The following is a 19,000-nucleotide window of genomic DNA, read 5'->3' as shown; positions in this document are numbered from 1 at the left end:
CAACTACAGAACTTACACTTTGCCTAAATTATTCAATTATTGGATCTTAATATCAGTGTACAATGCTCAACATGTAATATTCTCCCAGGAAAATCAGAATCTATCTGATTCTCTGAACTTTCTATAAATTCTGGGAAGTATCAAACACGAATGTCTAGTCATTCATAATCCTCACATTTGCCCACCAGCAGTTTTAGGAACCCTTCTTACAACTGTAACATAAACTCACTGAAATGAAGTGAACAAAATTCTCACTTACTTCTACTTTTTGAACTTTTTAAAGCTCCCCACAATTTCTGGACAGTATATATAGCCGTGCTTCACTAGAAACTACAGGCATGTTCTTATACAAAACCGATTTATGTTCATTGAAATACACTGTTCAATAGACTTAACTTATAAAATTGGACATATGTTCCCAGAAGAAAGATTACAGTGCCAAAATACAGGTTTAAAATCACATTTAAGAATGCAGTTAACACCTTTATGCTATACAGTTGATTGATCAATTGTAGTTGAAGTATACAATAATACACAATCTTGATAAGTATTAAAACAAAAACAAGAAATTTAACTCCCACAAGGCTAGAATTATAGAGCACTAGACACAGGCTTTAGGATTGATCTTTGAACAAAGTTTTAAGAAACAGAATAACAACCGCTCTCAAACCAGTACTCTCAACAATATAAGCTAAAAGACATTGACCAGGTTCTGTTCTGTCTTAATAGTCTACTTATTTCACTAAGGTTATTTTGCTTAACATGGTTCATTGGTGATTTAAAGGATATTTGTTCTATTGATTTGTTTGCTGGAAAAAAAGATTTGTACCATGATAAGGCACTAGGAGAGGCCTTCTGGACATAAGAGATAGAAGTGATCGTTAAAAGGCTCAGTAACCAAGTATTACATCCCAAGTGAGTCTTAACACACTACAAGCTTCTGTTAGGCAGGAAGTATTGCAAGAAAATTTACTCCTATATTTAATATCCACAAAGTCCAGAAAATTTTAGATAGCTCCCTAGTATTTCTTTTTATTATTTTATTTATTTAATTAATTTATTTAGTTTTGTTAAAGATGTTTCTCCTTTTCCCCCCAGTGATACCCCCTTCCCCACCTGCCCCGCCCTGTCCCCAGCTTTGTTGTCCATGTCCATTGTTCATGCATACATGCATATAAGTTCTGTGGTTTATCCCTCTCCCCACCCCCTCTTCTGGGGATTGTCAGTCTATACCCCACTTCCACGTCCCTGGAACAACCCTGTTCCTCAGACTGTTATGTTCATTATATTCCACAAATAAGTGAGATCATGTGATATTTGTCTTTCTCTGCTTGGCTTGTTCCACTTAGGATAATATTCTCCAGGTCCCTCCATGTCGTCACAAAGGATAAGAGATCTTTCTTTCTTACAGCTGCATAGTACTCCATTGTGTATATGTACCACAGCTTTTTATCCATTCGTCTACTGATGGACATTTGGGCTGTTTCCAGATCTTAGCTATTGTAAATAGTGCTGCTTCAAACCTGGGGGTACATATATTCTTTCTGATTGGTGTTTCAGGCTTCTTAGGGTATATTCCTAGAAGTGGGATCACTGGGTCAAATGGAAGTTCGATTTTTAATTTTTTGAGGTAACACCATATTGTTTTCCATAGTGGCTGCACCAGTCTGCATTCCCACCATCAGTGTACTAGAATCCCCTTTTCTCCACACCCTCGCCAACACTTGTTGTTTGATGATTTGTTGATGGCGTCCATTCTGACAGGTGTGAGGTGATACCTCATTGTTGTTTTAATTTGGATCTCTCTGATGACTAGTGATGTTGAGCATCTCTTAGCCATTTGTATGTCCTGTTTGGAGAGGTGTCTATTTAGTTACTCTGCCCATTTTTTAATTAGGTTCTTTGTCTTCCTTTTGTTGAGCTGTATGAGCACTCTATATATATTGGAAATTAACCCCTTATCTGATATATCATTGGTAATTATGCTCTCCCATAGAGTGGGTTGCCTTTCCATTATGGTGGTTGTTTCTTTTGCTGTGCAGAAGTAGTTTGATGTAGTCCCATGTGTTCATTTTCTCCTTTTTTTCTGTTGCCTTAGGTAATGTATCAGTGAAAATTCTGCTGCATATGATGTCTGAAATTTTGTTGCCTACATTTTCTTCTACAATTTTTATGGATTCATGAGTCAAATTTAAGTCTTTTATCTATTTTGAGTTTATTCTTGTGTATGTTGTAAGTTGATGGTCTAGTTTTATTTTTCTGCATGTAGCTGTCCAATTTTCCCAACACCATTTATTAAAGAGGCTGTCTTGACTCCACTGTATGCTCTTGCCACCTTTGTCAAATATTAATTGAGCATATTGTCTTGGGTCCATCTCTGGGTTCTCTATTCTGTTCCATTGATTTTTCTGCCTGTTCTGGTGCCAGTACCAGGCTGTTTTGATTACAGTGGCTCTGTAGTATAACCTGAAATCTGGTAATGTGATCCCTTCAACTTTGTTCTTTTTCAAGATTGGTATGGCTCTTTGGGGTCTTTTTTGGTTCCATATGAACTTTTGAAGTATTTGTTCTAGTTCTGTGAAGTATGCCATTGGTATTTTGATGGGGATTGCATTGAATCTATAGATTGCTTTGGGTAGTATGGACATTTTAATGATGTTAATTCTTCCAATCCATGAACAAGGTATGTGCTTCCACTTTTTTATATCTTCCTCTATTTCTTTTTTCAATGTCCTATAGTTTTCTGTGAATAGCTCCCTAGTATTATCAATTTTAAATCAGGGAGTAGCTTAAACACTGAATAGTAAGCTTAATAACAACTCAGGGCAAGATACAAGATCTGTAGTAAATATCAGTGCATCTCTTTGTACTAGCAGTGAAGAATTTTTTTTTTTTTTTGCAGTGAACAATCTTAAAAGGAAATTAAGAGCACTCCATCGAAAATGAATAATACTTATGAATAAATTTAACAAAGATGCGTACACTGAAAATTACAAAATATTACAAGCAGAAACAAAAGAAATAGAGATACTCCATGTTCATGGATTGGAAGACTCAATATTGTTAAGACAGCAGTTTTTTTTACATTGATGTATAGGTTCATCATTATCTTTTTGAAAATTCCAGCAGGTTTCATGCAGAAATTGACAATCTGACCCTGAAACTGAAATGGAAATGCAAAAGATTCAAAATGGCAAAAGCAATGTTTAAAAAGAGAAAAGTTGAAGGACTTTCACTACCCAATTTTAAAATGTATTGTAAAGTTATCAAGATAAGTTTTGGTTATCAAAACAGTATGGCGCAGGCACAAGGACTATAGATCAGTGGAGCAGAACCCAAAGTGCAGTAATAAAGCTTCATATTTACAGTTCATTGATTTTCACAGACATGCGTAGGCAATTCAATGAGGAAGGCATAGTCTTTTCAACAAATTATACAAATGCAATTGGATATCCATATGCAAAATAAATAAACTGAGACCCTTACCCACATCATACCAAAAAAAGTGTTTTAAAGAGTATCACAGACCAAAATATAAGGGCTAAACAATTATTAAAATTTTAGAAGAAAATACAGGAGAAAAATCTCTGGGTACTCGAATAAGGCAAAGTTCTCTTAGCTGTGGTATCAAAAGTACAATCCATAAATTAAAAAAATGATAAACTGGACTTCAAAATCAAAACCTTTACAGTTTGCTCCAAAAACACATTAAAAACTAAAAAGGCAAGCCACAGACTGAAAAAATATGTTTGCGAACTTCATCTGATAAAGAATGTGTATTCTAAACATTAAAAGAACTCTTGAACTCAATAACAAGAAGATAACACAATTTAAAAGAAAATTCCAAAAGGCTTTTAGTAGATATTTCTCACACACACAAAAATGTTCCAATGGCTAATAAATACATGAAAAGACAACATCATTACTCATTAGTGAATTGCAAATCAAAACCACAATGAGATACTATCACATACCCTCTAAAACGAATTTAATAAAAAATACAAACAATAACATGTTAGCAAGACTATGGAAAAACAGGAACTCTCAGATATTGTCTGTGGGAATATAAAAGGTATTGATACTTTGGACAATAGTTTGCAGTTTCTAAAAAAGTTAAGCATCTATTTGCCATACAATCCAGCAATTCCAGCCCCAAGAAAAAATATATATATATTTGTATGTCCACATCAAGACTGGCACATGTCCATTCATAGCAGCCAAAAATATGAAAACAAACCAAATGTCCATCAACTTGTGAGTGGATATAAAATGCTCTGTCAATAAACCAGAATATGAAATATTGATATAGGCTGTAATAGAAAAAGAGTTAAAAAATGTTATGCTAAGTGAGTGAAGCCCGTCACAAAAAATAATGCATCCTGTGTTTTTCCATTTATATGCAATTTTCAGAAAAGGCAGTCTACAGAGACAGAGAGGAGATCAGCGATTGCCTAAGGCTGGGGTGGGAATGGGGATTAACTGTGAAGTTAGATGGTGGTGATGGAGGCACAACTTAGTAAATGTAGTAAAAATAATTAAAATGTCCATTTTAAATGAATACATTTTCAGTATATAAATTACACTTCAATAAAGTTGTCAAAAATAATGAGTCCTTCATGTTAAAAATTACTAGTATTGTAACGGTGTAGAATGCTGTAAAAAAAAAAAAAGCCTCTACTTATAAAACATTTATCTGGATCATCAACCACCAGAATGATAACCAATTAACATGAAATCTGAGGAAATACAAAAATAGTATTTTTTTTGTTCACTAAACTCTCTACTGAGAACGGCAGCATCATAAGCAGTTCTCAACTCAAAGTTTCAAAATGGAAAACCGAAGACCTTTGAGAAATGAAGATTCAAAGGGCACCGGGCTAGTCTTAGGCCCATCACTCAATATCTATGCTGTTCAAACTCGGTGTCTTCCTGTGTAGGATAAATTGAGGTCCTTACCCTACCTACAGCATCACAGGTGCTGTGAGGACCATATAAGACAAATGAAAGAAAAGTTGTTCTAATATAATAATTGTTTGACCTGTTGCCAAATATAAAGGTGTCGCTCACATCCTTGCTCTTTCTCATTTCGAGTCTGAAGATGGAAGAAGTCAATCTTCTGGACCCGTCTAAATTCAGACCCAAGTGTGGTCAAACAGGCCACAAATTCTGGGCTCTTGAGAAATCTCTGAGATTGCATTCTGCCTGGGAATTTCTCTGACAGAATCCCACAGCTCTTGCTTTGAAAACAATAACATACAGTGTTATGAATGGAAATGTCAGGGGAAATATTAGAGGTCCAATACTTGAAACAGTTACGGTGCATGAGGAATACCACTAGAAATAAGCAATAAAATGGAAATACTTACTTTAGAAAATAAACTTTAAAGTGAAGAAAGTTAATATCAAATGACCTTTTAAGAGGAATGATATTTATTATATGTGTGTGTTTATATATCCAAACTAAATTGTATTCTACATGTCAAAGGTGGGAAGGACTTATGTCTCTTAAAGTAGCAACCACTAAATAATAAAAAGTAGCATTAATTGAGTATTAAATTATGACTTTTATTAGGTAATGTTGACTTTGAGTATAAAAAAACATACTCTGATTATGTACTCTAATATAAGGTACGTGTTTTCCCAGAATTTTTCATTTATCCCCATTTTACTGATGAGAGAGCAAAGGCATGAAGTTGAGGTCACCCACAGCTCAGTGTAGCATGCAGTCTGACCCAGTGTCCATGCTCTGAGCTCTCTCACCATCCAAGGATGTAGTGTCAGCATCTTTATTGTTCACGGGTTCTATAAAAATACAGCTGAGTAATTAAACCTCCAATCATTTTCTAAAAGAAAAATATGCAGCCACTTCTTCCCAACATAGTATATGCTAAGCAACAACAATCTTTGAGCAGCTGCATTCAATTAAAAAATTGTTAACCCTGCGGAAAAGTACATACACACACACACACCCGCATCCGTATGTTATTCTTACCATTTCTTATGTTGTTTTTGTAGTGGAGTGTATCCATGAGTGAAATCTATTAGTGTGAGATAAAACTATGTATTTCCACAATAGTTTATTATTTCCCTCTTTGGGGGCAAAATTTATCAATGTAAGGGGGTAATAGCATCTCAGATTCCCTACATTAACCACAGTTTGGTTACCATAGTAACTAAAAAAAGAAAGATAAAGATGAGATGGTTAATTCATATTCATTTTTTGCTAAGAAAAATAAGCTTAAACAGAACATAGTGTTAAAGGGAGTGGTGCATGTAAGTGGTATTAAACGCACACCTTTTGAATGTTTTTCTGATGGAGTCTCAGCTATTATGTGGCACTCATGTCTCTAGCTCAGATGTCACCTGTGGCTGTAAGTTTGGAGAATTTTGTTGAAAGATCAAAATAATTGCATGAATTGAGTTCATTAATAATCAACACACAAATACACACACACGCATACACAGGGTAGGCTTTTTGTTATTTGGTTCCAACCAAAATTGAGCTCTGCATGGTACCTAAGGTCATGGCCATGGAGATGTTTATAAAATAAGCTTTTAGGGTTGCTTTGTGACTTCATAATACTGTCTTTTAGTCTTAAATTATTATTTGAATCCCACTTTGATAGGTCTGACTTGTCTTCATCTTTGACTTTTGTTTTTCTTTGCACAGCATCCTATATTTTTCTAGTTAAGAATTATTCAAATTAAGTTACATATCAAAATTCTGTCATAGAGAAAAAGGGTGACAGGAGACAATTCCAGGTGGTCATAGAGGAATTTCTCCATTGATGTCCTGATGGCCAGGGAAGAATCATTCCCATATCAATCACCAACCCAACAGCTCCATCCAACTCCAATCATGTGGAAGCCAATGAACATTTGAATTTGATTTTTAAAAATTTTAACCTGGGCAAAGTTTGGTTGCTATTATTTGACTGTAGACAGATTTAGTAGCACATGCTCAAAGAGAGTAACTGAACCAATCACCATAAAATGAACTTACTCAACCTCCTTTTTATTCTGGAATAAGTCGCCTCTAGTAGAAGTGACAGAAAAGTAAGCGAGAAGACTTCCTATTAACTTGGGGACATGACACATACATATTTTTACTCCCTCCAACACTCCTAACACCCCACTGAAATGACAGTAAAAGCATTTAAAGATATAACACTTTAAGGATCAAGAGCACAGAGCTAGAGGTCCAGAACAGATAGCCCTGAGTTCTGGGACACAGAGAGCAAAGAGGGGAGCAGGAAGCACCCTGACAATAGAAAGGAAGCTGACGTTCAGGCCTACAGTAGAGTCTGGTAACAACAGGTAAAGCCAATTTATACTTGCAGAACTCTGAGAAGCTTAGGACCCTGGAGACACTAGGAAGGAGTAAGGCTGAGGCTTGATGGGGAATAATTAAAAGTCTATCAATGAGCCCTGGCTGGTTTGGCTCAGCGGTTGGAGCGTTGGCCTGCTGACAAGAGAGTCCTGGGTTCAGTTCCTGCTAGAGGCACATACCAAAAAATAAAAATAAAAAAAGTCTATCAATGGAATTAACCGCTTAGAGCCCTTCCTCTGTCTTTTCCTCAGTCTCTGCAGGAAAACAGACAGCAAAATCCAACTCCTCTGAAGACATTCTTGTGCACAGCAAACAAACTGGAAGGGTTGAAAGATGAAGGATAATAAAAATTTTAGAAATTAGAAAAATACAAACAAAAGGGAAAATATCTAAAAGTTGAGGATCAGGTGGAGAAGTGAAATATCCGTCTAGGGCAGTGGGTTCTCCACCTTCCTAACACCGCGATCCTTTAGTACAGTTCCTCATGTTGTGGTGACCCCCAACCATAAAATTATTTTCGTTGCTATTTCATAACTGTAATTTTACTACTGTTATGTCTTAGGCGACCCCTGTGAAAGGGTCGTTTGACCCCCAAAGGGGTTGTAACCCACAGGTTGAGAACCACTGGTCTAAGGAGTTTCAGAGGAAACAGAGACAACAGAGTATGTGTGTGGGGTGGGGGTGGGGGGGCGTCGCAGAAACAAATCGATCTCAGAACTGTAGGGCAGGGTCAGAGGGATGTCATACCTTCCCAAGGCCAACACAATTCAGGAGAGCACGTAATCATGAAAGTTCAGAACTTCACGGGTAAAAAGAAAAGTCCAGAGAGAAAAACAAACAGGAACCTACAAAGAGACGAGATCCAAATAACGTAAAACTTCTCAGTAACAACAGTGGAGGCTGGAACACAGAATTTCCTGCAAAATCCTGAAGGAAACACGCTTTTTAACCTTGAACTCCATGTGCAAGCTATCAGTCAAGTATGTGACAAGCACTAGACCCTTTCAGATGTGAAAAATCGCTTCCAATGTATGCTATTTTAGCAGTTCTGCGGGGTAAGTCTAGCAGTTTCAGAAAATAGCAAAGGGGTTCAAGATGAGAAATGCAGGAGGTTCCAAAGATGACAACTGTGCAGCCAGCCAGCCAGAGGACTTGGGCTCTGGAAAGATCCCCCAATGGAAACACATGGTCTGAAACAGTGCATAAGTATGTAAAAAAAAAAAAAAAAAAAAAAAAGGCATGTAGGTTCAAAGAAGGTGCAGCAAAAGAAAATATGAGGCTTTTTAAAATTTATTTCTCTGTAAAGCAAAAAGCTGAAGGGGATACAGAAGCTTAGTGCCCTGCTTGGCTCAGCAGAGAACAATAGCTATGCAGACATAATAGCATAAAGCACTGCTCACTGATTTAAATATTTGGATGTAACTATTTTTGAGGAGGCAATAAAAAAGGAAAGTAGGCCAGTTTGGCTCATGGGTTAGAATGTCAGCCCGCGTACCAAAGGATCACAGGTTTGATTCCCAGTCAAGGGCAGGTACCTGGGTTGTAGGTTTGATCCCCGGCCTCAGTCAGGGTTGTGCGGGAGGCAACCAAACAATGTGTCTCTCACATGGATGTTTTTCTCTCTCTGTCTCTTTCTCCCTCCCTTCCACTCTACTAAAAATCAATGGAAAAATATCCTCAGGTGAGGATTAACAAAAACCGAAAAAGGAAAGTAGGTAGGGAGATGAGAGATAAATCTTCAACTAACATTACATAAAATCAATAGAAAATATCCAATATTTATAAATCCAGAAATATCAATAATGAGCATATTACATAGAAATATGGAGAACGTCAGAAAAAGAGTTGAAACTGGCTGCCTCTGTGGAAAGGACTGGGAACTGACACATAATTATATCTCATTGTCACAACCGGAGTAGTCAATGAATTTCTACCTTTGGGTACCTGCCCCTTTGCATTAAAAAGTGTGCAACGTCTTTCTCAGAGATGATTAGAAAAGGGGCTGGAGCCAAGAAGTAAGAAAATGTGGAAGATTTCTTTTTTATTTGCTGATTTATACATTTGATTTTGGTTTTCATTCATTGTATATTATCTCCTGAATATTTATTTCAAGTTCTAGAATAATAGGATTATACTTTCTTTTCCTTCAGTCTTCTTATTTCTCAGCCCACCTAAATACACACACACACACACACACACACACACACACACACACACACAGAGGCCCTTATTCTGCCTGTACTTAATGCACTGGGAATATTATATGCAACAGCTATTTATGTGCTTGGTACTTTGAATTTATCAATGAATAAAATAGGCAAAGATCTCTGTCCTCAGGGAACCTACATTATAGTACTATTTAGGGGAAAAAAGGGAGAATTACTTATTTTATATTACTCAGATAAAATAGACTTTTTTCTGACTTACTGGGGGCATGATAAAATTAGTATGTATGCCCTCTAAGAAAAAATAATTAGAACTTTTAGCTGTGAATCCCATGCCATACATGCCTATGCTTTTTGATACCATAGAAATAACACCCCTGAGAGTTCATTATACACATGCCTCTAAGATAAATTAATATCCATAAAAATAATTAAAATTATTTCAATTTAATCAAATTCCCAGAAGAAATATTTCATGGACTTCTAGCACATACTCAAAATTAGTTCTCTATTAAGAATATTTTATTTTCTCTAAGATTCCTAAACTTAAAATGTACATATATTTTATATACAAAATTTTTCTCAAAGTATTTTCAACAATGAAAACATCATTATTTAACTTATAACTAAATATCAATTTACATAAGAATCTTTTTTTTCCTTAATTTATGTCATTTTCATAGTCCCTCTTTTTTTCTTCCAAGAACATTAATTTCAACTCATCTACTTAGTTCTTAGAGCACAGGTCATTATTCTGACCCCTTTTTATTTGCTGTAAAGGAGCTTCTGAAATTAAAACTTTCTAAGAGCCTATCAAATAGAAAGTTTTAGACCTAAAAAGTCAGTGATATTACTTATGGCTATTTATTAATAAAATCTATATAGCTATCAAACTGATCTTTTTTGTGTGTCTAAGGGGAAAAAGTATATAAAATTATACAGCATAAAAAAAAAAAGACTATTTTAAACATCAAATTATTATATAACAATGACAACTAATAGCTCCCACTTACTGAGCAGCCAATATACACCAGGTATTTCAATACGTTATTTCACTTAATTTTTAAAACAGTCCTGTGAAGTGTTTATTATCTTCACTTTCAGATGAATAAATAGAGTCCAGAGAGGTTCAATACCTCTTCTGTTTAGAGACAGGATTTGAATGTGGGTTCTTCCTATGTACAAGGCTCCAGATCTCTCTAGTATACCAGAGTGGTCTCTTAGGATGACTTAAGACAATTAAAGGAACCTCTCACAAAGAGAAAAGTGTGTATTTTTTTCAGAACTTACTATTCATAGCAAAATTTGTTTTCCACTCTTTTTTATAAATTCACTTACAAGTATAATTTGGAGTGATGAAAATATTCTGCAAATACATAGTGGTGATGTTTCATAACACTGTGAAAACACTAAATGTCACTGGATTGTATGCCTTAAAATGGTTAAAATGGTAAAGCTTATGTTGTGTATTTTACCACAATAATTTTTAAATATCATCTGGACCAAAGGAAGTACATTGGAAATGCATCCTCTGCATATATAGAGTCACACATTTCAAGGCAACCACTTCATTTCTAAGGCTACACATTGGAATTCCACCTCTTTGCGCATGACTTCCAGATGTACATCTCTGGCAGAGACCTCTCTCTTGAATTTAGACCCACATATCCGACGACCTGTTTAATATCTCCACAGGAATTTCCAGGGGGCCCAACACTAACACATCCAGTACCAGCTTCCTAATATTCCCTCCACACCAGCTCCTTCACAGTCAGTCCTATTAAATGATGACAGATGGACTCTTCGGTGGCTTAGCACAAAGCCTCAGAATCCCCACTGTGTCCCTTCCCCTATACACACATCAGTAAATCCACCATCCGGATGGCTTCACCCTAAACCAGGGCTTCTCAGTCTGGCACTACTGACATTTTGGGCCCTGTAATTCTCGGTTGCGGGGCTGTCCTGTGCATAGGATGGTCAGCAGCATCCCTGGCTTCTACTCACAGATGTCAGTAACACACCCTAGTTGTGACCATCAGAAATATCTCCAGACATGGCCAATGTCCCCACAGGAAGAAATAAACCCTGGTTGAAAACCAAGGCTTTAAGTATATCCCAGATTTCATTTCTTTATTTAAAAAATTTTTTTTTCTTTATTGATTTTAGAGAGAGAGGAAGGGAGAGAGAGATAGAAACATCAATGAGAAAGAACATCAACTGGCTGCCTCCTGCATTGCCCCCCACTGGGGGTCAGGCCCACAACCTGGGCATGTGCCCTGACTGGGAATTGAACTGGTGACCTCTTGGTACATGGGTCTACATAACCAGTGAGCCACACCAGTCGGGCCCAGATTCCATGTCTTTTCACCACCGCCACAGCCTGGACATTGGTCCAAGCTGTAACTTCTCTTTATTTCTATGTAGCCTCCTAATTGCTCCTCCCTTTCTACAATTCTCAACTGACTTCCCACAACGATTCAATTAAGATTTTATTAAAAGGAAAGTCAGACCATGTCACCACTCTCTCAAAACTCTCCAATGCCTTTCTATCTCATCTAGCATAAAAGCCAACATTGTATTTGACTATGAGGATGTGCCTGGTTTGAGCCTCCTTCTTCTCTGACCGAATCTACTGTGACAATCCCATGTTCACTCTTCCACCTACAGGCTCCTCTCTGGTCCTCAGATCTGATACATGTGCTCCTGCCTCAGGGCCTTCTGCCTGTGTTCCCTCCACCTGGAATATTCTGCACCCTGATATCCCCATGACTGGCTCCTCACTACCTTCAAGTCTCTACTCAAATCCCCTTTCTTAGGGAGGCACCCAATAGCCCACCTACTTAAAATGTCCGTCTCTCCCCTATCACTGGGTATCTACTCGTCCCTGCCTTCTTTCTTTGTAAGCACTTAACACCATCAAACGTGTTCCCTACTTAACATCTTGATTGCGTTTTTTACCCTGTTTATGAGGACCGAGGATTTGTCCATTTTATCCTCAATTTGTCTCACGTGCTCATAACAGTACCTGGCACAGCATAAGGACCTGACAAGTATTAGTGGAATGAACAAACATCTGAGAACTAATACTGAGAAAATTTTTAAGAGGCCATTAGTTACCATGACTTGAGAAACCATGACCTGTTCATCTCTACAAAGTGTGCAGACAGGAATAGTTTTATTTACTTAAACAGAAAACATCACACCTTATCTGATATTCTTGCTGATGTGATCCTTCTGTCTTGGCACACATGACAGATCGTCTGACACTAAACAAAGGTCAGAGGATCTTATCACAATGATGACAGGCATTCAACAACCTTGCCAGATCAGTGTCCCTATAGCCTAGAGCTCTCCAGTCTCTTCCTGAGATCAGAAATCCTTCAGAACATTCATATCATTCTCTTACTATTCAACAACTCATTGTTTATCTGAAGCGATGACTCATTTAGAAATGCCTCTAAATTGGATGAAGTTAACTAACATCTAACCTATGGACTCAAGGAAACACAACAGATACCAGAGCTTAAGTGGCTGACCCTATAATCTACACCTGAGAATGGTTTCTAGGTTTCTAAAATAAAGTATATTTAACTGAGTCTCCATGGAAATTTGTTTAATTCTAGATTACATTGGACCTGAATGGCTAGATTTGATAACACAGTCCAAAAAACTCAGCAAATTCCAACTGCAGTTTAAAAAGAAAATCCAAGTGTAACATAATAAGCTCACCCATAAGCAATTGGGGTTGTCTTTGAAGGTGATGACGACTCAGTATTGTTCTAAGGACCTATGACTCCTCAAATTGATCTATTGTTTATCTTTAAAATTATGTTTATTTATATCAGTATTATTTGTAATAGCAAAACAAAAAACATCACTGAAATTCCAAGCAATAGGGAAGAAAAGATGAAGCAACAGAGTGCTGGTTAAATAAATTATTGAATAAAAATACAAAAGAATACTATGCAACCACTGAAAGATAAAATTGACCCACGTGAACTCACAAGTAATGTTCAGCAAGACATCATTATATGATAAAAAGCAAACTGCAAAAAATGATGCAGAGCATGGCTCTGATCGTATGAGGCAAAGTGTGTGTGTGTGTGTATGCACATACACATTCATATGATTTTGGTATTTTCACATCCACATTCCCCAGCATTCTCCACCATGTTCCCTCCCCCGGAGGCTGTCTATGTGGACACATCAATGGGCTCCCTTGCCTTGTAGCTTCTGTTTGGATTCAGCCAATGGGAGCCCTGGCCCCCTTCCTATTCTTTTTATTATTATTATTCAATTAATTAAATTTTTTTTGTTACAGATGTTTCTCCGTTTTCTCCCACTGATTCCCCCCTCCCACTCCCTCCCCGTCCTGTCCCCAGCTTTGTTGTACATGTCCACTGTTTATGCACACATGCATATAAGTTCTGTGATTTATCTCTCCCCCACCACCCCCTCTTCTGGGGATTGTCGGTCTGTACCCCAGTTCCACGTCTCTGGGACTACCTCATTCCTCAGACTGTTATGTTCATTATATTCCACAAATAAGTAAGATCATATGATACTTGTCTTTCTCTGTATGGCTTGTTTCGCTTAGGATGACACTTTCCAGGTCCCTCCATGCCATCTCAAAGGATAAGAGATCTTTCTTTCTTACACCTGCATAGTACTCCATTGGGTATATGTACCACAGCTTTTAATTCATTCGTCTACTGATGGACATTTGGGCTGTTTCCAGATCTTAGCTATTGTAAATAGTGCTGCTACAAACATGGGGGTACATATATTCTTTCTGATTGGTGTTTCAGGCTTCTTAAGGTATATTCCTAGAAGTGGGATCACTGGGTCGCCATTTTGGAATCTCTCCTGTTAATGTACTTTTAGTAGGTCTTCTATCCCATGCGTAGCTACCTCTGCACACTCCAAATAATGCAAAAGGAGAACACCCACTGCTACTAAATCAAGGTTCTTGATTTAGCTGATAAGCTGCAAGTCACTTAGATACTGAACTTCTATTCATCTGAGGTGCTCAATGTCTCCATTTCCACAATTATAGTCTGTCTCCATCTGTGGAGCCACAAAGAGCTGACTCCCCCTTCCTATTCTTATTGCAAGTGGTTATATCCCTCTAGAGGCCACATCATTGTCCAGCATCCTCTCCATAAAGCTTTCTCCTGAGAGTCTAGAAACCACTTTCTTTCTTTGCCCCTGCAGAACCAGAAGTCATAAAGATTAATACTAGCCAGGGGCACTTTCCAATTCTTTGGAACTGTTCTTAAACCCTGCTCACACTATCCCACCATTGCAAATAATCCTCTTATTACATGATTCTCAATTACCTACTTTGTGTGTGCCATTTACTTTATTTTATTTTTTTGGCAGAACCCTATTAATGATAATAGAAATATTTGTGTGTGTGCTTTGTGTGATTTACACATTCAGATAGGTCTAAACTTTTGTTTTAATATTGTATCTTTTAAATTGTTTCTAGTTTTAAAATGCCTGGTCAACTACAAGTAATAAATTTGTAATACAAAAATAAAGCCAAATGAAAATAGATATTACCTTTTCTAGGACACATTAAGGAAGGAAAGAAGTAACAAATACCAGGGAAAATAAGAGTGTTGACATCAATGTTCATTTTGAACAATGCAATGTGTCTGATGGGAAGGACTCTCACACTGAAGCTTCCTTTGACAATTATCAATGTATTCATCCACTGTAGAGAGGATTTGTACTACCTTGTTCCACTGACCTATTTTTAGAAAAGCAGACTTACTTTTAAAATATTATTCAAAATAAGCCCATTTTCTTAAAACATCTCCTTTGTCAACCAACGGTCGTTGGCACAATTCAACGCTAACAGGATCCCCAATGCGAGGTGTAGTGAAGAAGGAAATTATTCAGTGCAAATAGCTCAATAGTGATACAGCATGGCTGTGAGCCCTGGAGCCAGACCTCTCTTCAACTAGACAGCACTGCTCTGTTCCTTGATGGTCTGGTCTGCTCCATGCCAGTCCGCTTTGTGATGCATGGACTGCTGCGCTCCAGGGTGGTCTGCTTTGCTCTGCTCTGGTGAGACACCGTAGGTGTTTCAGCTCAGCCAGGGAGAGGCAGTCTTTATCCTCTAGGGTGAGGGAAAGTGTGTTCCCTAAGCCAGAGGAGAATGGCTTATATGGTCAGGAGTCCCCATCCCTGGTCCCTGATTGGTCCATCCTCCTGCAAATGAGGACTCTAAATCCTCAAAGTTTGATGAGTCCAAAGGCAATGTCCTGACTAGTCAGAACAGAGCTGCTCTGATTGGCCAGAGCTGTGCAGCTTTGATTGAACGGGGAAAGCCTTGCTCCTATAGGTTGAAGTGGGATTCCAGGAACTCCCTTCTAAGGGCTGGCCCCGGTGGCAGGAACAGTGCAGGCAGGCAGCTCAGCGCAGAGGCAGGAGTTCAGCGCTGACTTCTCTGTGAGGTGCACTTAGCAGGACAGGCCCTGTGTGAAAATGGCCACTAGGCTGTTTGTTAGAATGTGAGCCCCATTAGCCAAGAGCAGCCCTTCTTAATACGTCTCTTTTTTTCCCCATCAGGGTTCCCACCTTCATATTTCAGATTTGTTACTTTCATTTTAATTGCACTTTTTTGAGAACTTTAGATAGGAGTATATTCATATAAATGTACTTATTTAAATGTGATAAAAATATTTAGTCTTTTGTAATTAAAACAAAATAGCCTGATTCATAGAAATGCAATATTTTAGAACTATTTCCAAAGCTTGCTAAAACTACCATGGTAAAAAAAAAAAAAATGCATATCACTAATGTGATATTAGAGCCCATAATTAAATTAACTTACAGTGGCTTTAACACAATTAAACTTCCTTCAGACTGTATCTCTAATAGTGCTGTTTTTTTTTTTTAACTTAATATACTTTAAAGCATAATTTACTTTCATTTTTGCAAAGTCATTTAAATATTACAAATATCTCTTACACATATTTTCATGCTGACACAATACATTTGCAGTCTATTTAATGTACAGATGATGAGACTAAAATGAAAACTCTTTGAGGACCATATATCTTCTACAACATCACATTTTTCCATTCCAAGATATTAAACGTATAAGTTATCTGTATTCACAAGAATGGACTCTTGAAACGGTAATAAATATTCTAAATGATCTGATTGGGGAACTTTAAGAAAATTAACATCCAGAGCAAAGAAAAATATCAATGATACAAAGAGCCAAGATGTCCGGGGTTCATAATTTAAGTTAATAAATTATTAGCCTCTAAAACTATATTCAACAGATCTTTTCTACAGCCAAATTAAGGAAGTAGTTAGGGAAGAAAGAATGTAAGTTACATGAAAGCCTCCAAAACTCAATTCAACTTATTAATATGGGTTTGTAAAAAACACATTAAGGTGACTTTATAGTCACAACTAATGAGCCAAGTTGCTAGGATAATTTTTCATGCTCCCAAGCCTAGGTATACAGGTTTACTAAAAACTATACAATAATACATAGCTAACTGACTTGCACCCTAAAAGAAAGAGACATACGGAAGTGGTCCAAAGTATTTTGAGCTGAGGGTATCAGCTAAATTCAGATGTCATTTTTGTTACAAGTACACTGCACAGCGGTGATATATTTGACCAAGGAGAAGCAGATGTAACTGTGGAAATCATGTCTTTAATTGACAATATTATACAAATTCAGAAGGATAACAAGCATCAGGGATGGAGGTGACCGTTATGGCGGAATAAATATCAAGTGTACGTTTTATTATAATAAAAAATAAATTAATTTCCCTCTTTCTAGATTTTTCCCCAGTACTCCACAAATTAGAATAAGGATGGAAAGAATATTCTTCTCATTAATGAACATGGGACAAAGGAACAGCCAGGACATTCCTACCTGGTTTCCAGATGAACTGATTATCCTTTCTGCCTTCCAAATGAGCTGCATGGAACAGCAAGAGAAAAAGGAATAGAAATAACTTCCTCATGCTCCTCCATACCCAGCAAGTGACAGCCAAATTACCCTTTGGAAACATTCTTCAGATTTTCAGCCTCTTGGCTTGCCTATTCCTAAAAGAAAAAAAGAAAATCGGATAAGTTTCTTTCGTACAGAGATTCTACAAACTCACTTTGACTGCTAGAACTTTTATCATGAAAGCATTACAAATTTTCCATTACCATAAAGAGAATAGATATAATATTAACATTTTAAGGTCACCAGCTAATTAGCCACGTTTTCAGTTCGTACCCAATGACGGCATTATCAATTCTAGAATCTCCACAGTCCCTCATTCAGTTTACCTTGATTTTTAAAAGGACCGATAGCAGATACCTGGTATATCCCCACCTTCTATTCAGCCAAACTCCTTGAGGAGCTCACAATTCGCAGAGAAAGATACACATACAAAACAAAGTCTAAAATAGGGTGAGGACTGCTCTAACAGTACTGTTAAGAAAGTGAAATGGAAAGATTGAGGAGGAGGCAAAGCATGCTTCTGTAGTCAGAAAAAAAAGAGAGGGAAATCTCACACACAATAATATTTGAGAAGAGCCTTAGGGAAATATAAGGGCGTCCAGGTGCCAGGAAGGGCATTTCAGGCTGAGAGAACCAGGTGTAAAATGCATTTTGTGTTCGAAGAGTGTCTGATGAGGGCTGTGAAAGACACAGAGGGGAGGAAGGAAGGGACGGAGATGAGATTGAGAACATAGGCTAGGGAGCGAATGATAAAGAGCCGTGAATGGTATGTGGGGGATCTGGCTCCATTCTGTAAATAGCAATAAAAAATGATTGGAGAGCAAATGGCTTTATATAACTGACATCAATGGGTTAAGGGATTGCTGGGGAGAGATGTCAGAGAACTTGAGGCCAGCTAGGGACCTCAAGAACTGGTCCAGGCCAGTACTGATGAGTCAGGAAAAATTTGAAAGGTAGTGTTGAGGCTGGATTAAAGGACTTGGGATATGAGAGACAGAGAGATTTCAAAAGACGGCAAGACGGCAAACTGATGTCTGGACCCTTGGGAGCTCTTTACCAAAGAGGAGAAACAGGCAGAGGGGCAAGTTTGAAAGGAAAGACACAAAGAATTCCCTTTAGAGAGTATAAGTCTGATGTGCCTACTACATATCCAGGCAGATTTTTCCAGACAATAATAAGAAAATTCTACCTGGAGTTAGGAGATCCTAAATAACTTGCCACAATTACATGTATTAGAAAAATAAATCAAGAGACATAGTTCAAAAGGGATAACATGGTTGAACGATACAACAATATCAAGGGTAGAAGTTATTATCCCTAAATATTTAGCCACAGATGAGTTAAACGTGGAGACCAGATATCTTAGTGATCAAAGGAAAGAAGTCGTTACCACAGCCATGATCTACACAGGAGAAAATTACGTATTCTTTTTTTTTTTAGTATTGTTTTAGAAGAATCCACAGCTCTATTCAAAGCACTGATGGAATTTACCCCGAGTCCTCATAAATACAGAAGGTG

The 19,000-nt window shown here is 37.4% G+C and overlaps 1 protein-coding gene across 1 annotated transcript in view; it reads right to left on the bottom strand.

The window, feature by feature from the left end:
• THSD7B (thrombospondin type 1 domain containing 7B) overlaps window positions 1–19,000 on the bottom strand; it is an 848,907-nt gene that overhangs the window by 710,176 nt on the left and 119,731 nt on the right. Inside the window, exon 2 of the mRNA XM_036254339.1 lies at window positions 17,405–17,577. Within this exon, the coding sequence (XP_036110232.1) occupies window positions 17,405–17,543 (139 nt within the window). The 5' untranslated portion in view covers window positions 17,544–17,577. The remainder of the gene's footprint in view (window positions 1–17,404; window positions 17,578–19,000) is intronic.

The sequence above is a fragment of the Molossus molossus genome, unplaced genomic scaffold, assembly GCF_014108415.1.
Source record: "Molossus molossus isolate mMolMol1 unplaced genomic scaffold, mMolMol1.p scaffold_m16_p_11, whole genome shotgun sequence".
Lineage (NCBI taxonomy): Eukaryota > Metazoa > Chordata > Mammalia > Chiroptera > Molossidae > Molossus > Molossus molossus.
This window is presented reverse-complemented; position numbering and strand designations above follow the sequence as displayed.